Below are 646 nucleotides of genomic sequence, written 5' to 3'. Positions count from 1 at the left end.
GGGGGAGGGGAGGGGAGAGGGAGCAAGAGGCAAAGAGAGGGAGCAAGAGGCAAAGAGAGGGAGCAAGAGACACAGAGAGGGAGCAAGAGACACAGAGAGGGAGGAAGAGGCAAAAATCGGCGAACGCACGGCGGAGTCCAGCAGCAGGCCATGGACGGAGGAGGCCACCGGGACCGAGGACATCAGAGAGCCCGGGGAGGAGGTCAGGACGAAGGTGTGGCCGTCGATGGCCGCGTCGCGGGCCGCGGCGAAGACGCTCTTGGAGGAGGCCGGCGCGGTGAAGAGCGAGTTGAGGACGGTGTCGCGGGGGAGCTCGAAGGCGGCCTCGGCCGGGACCTGGCTGGCCAGGGCATCCACGACAACCGGCCGGGCGGCGTTCAGGACGGCCGTGATCGAGAGGTTGGGCCGGTCAAAGAGGGAGACCGCGGGCAGGGCACCGGCGGCGCTGGCCGGGAAGTTGAAGGCCGCGCCGAGGCCGTGCAGGTGGGCGATGGTCGAGGCAACATCCCCAGCAGCCAGGGGAGTGGTGTCGGCCGAGCCGGCAGGGAAGGAGAAAGACTTCGGCGCGGCGAGGACGCGCATGGAGCCGGAAGCTGGGCGGTGGGGGAAGGAAGAGAGAAGGGGGGGAGGGAGGGGGTGAGGAGGG

The 646-nt window shown here is 69.3% G+C and overlaps 1 protein-coding gene across 1 annotated transcript in view; it reads right to left on the bottom strand.

Annotated features, from left to right (window-relative positions):
* The window catches only part of H696_05560 (hypothetical protein), a gene marked incomplete at both ends in the record, with an annotated part of 921 nt that extends 339 nt beyond the window's left edge, over window positions 1-582 (bottom strand). Inside the window, one exon of the mRNA XM_009499373.1 lies at window positions 130-582. Within this exon, the coding sequence (XP_009497648.1) occupies window positions 130-582 (453 nt within the window). The remainder of the gene's footprint in view (window positions 1-129) is intronic.
* Window positions 583-646: the final 64 nt, after the last annotated feature.

The sequence above is a fragment of the Fonticula alba genome (genome assembly GCF_000388065.1).
Source record: "Fonticula alba strain ATCC 38817 unplaced genomic scaffold supercont2.12, whole genome shotgun sequence".
Classification (NCBI taxonomy): domain Eukaryota; order Rotosphaerida; family Fonticulaceae; genus Fonticula; species Fonticula alba.
Note: the sequence above shows the minus strand (reverse complement) of the source record. Positions and strands in the feature narration are given on the sequence as shown.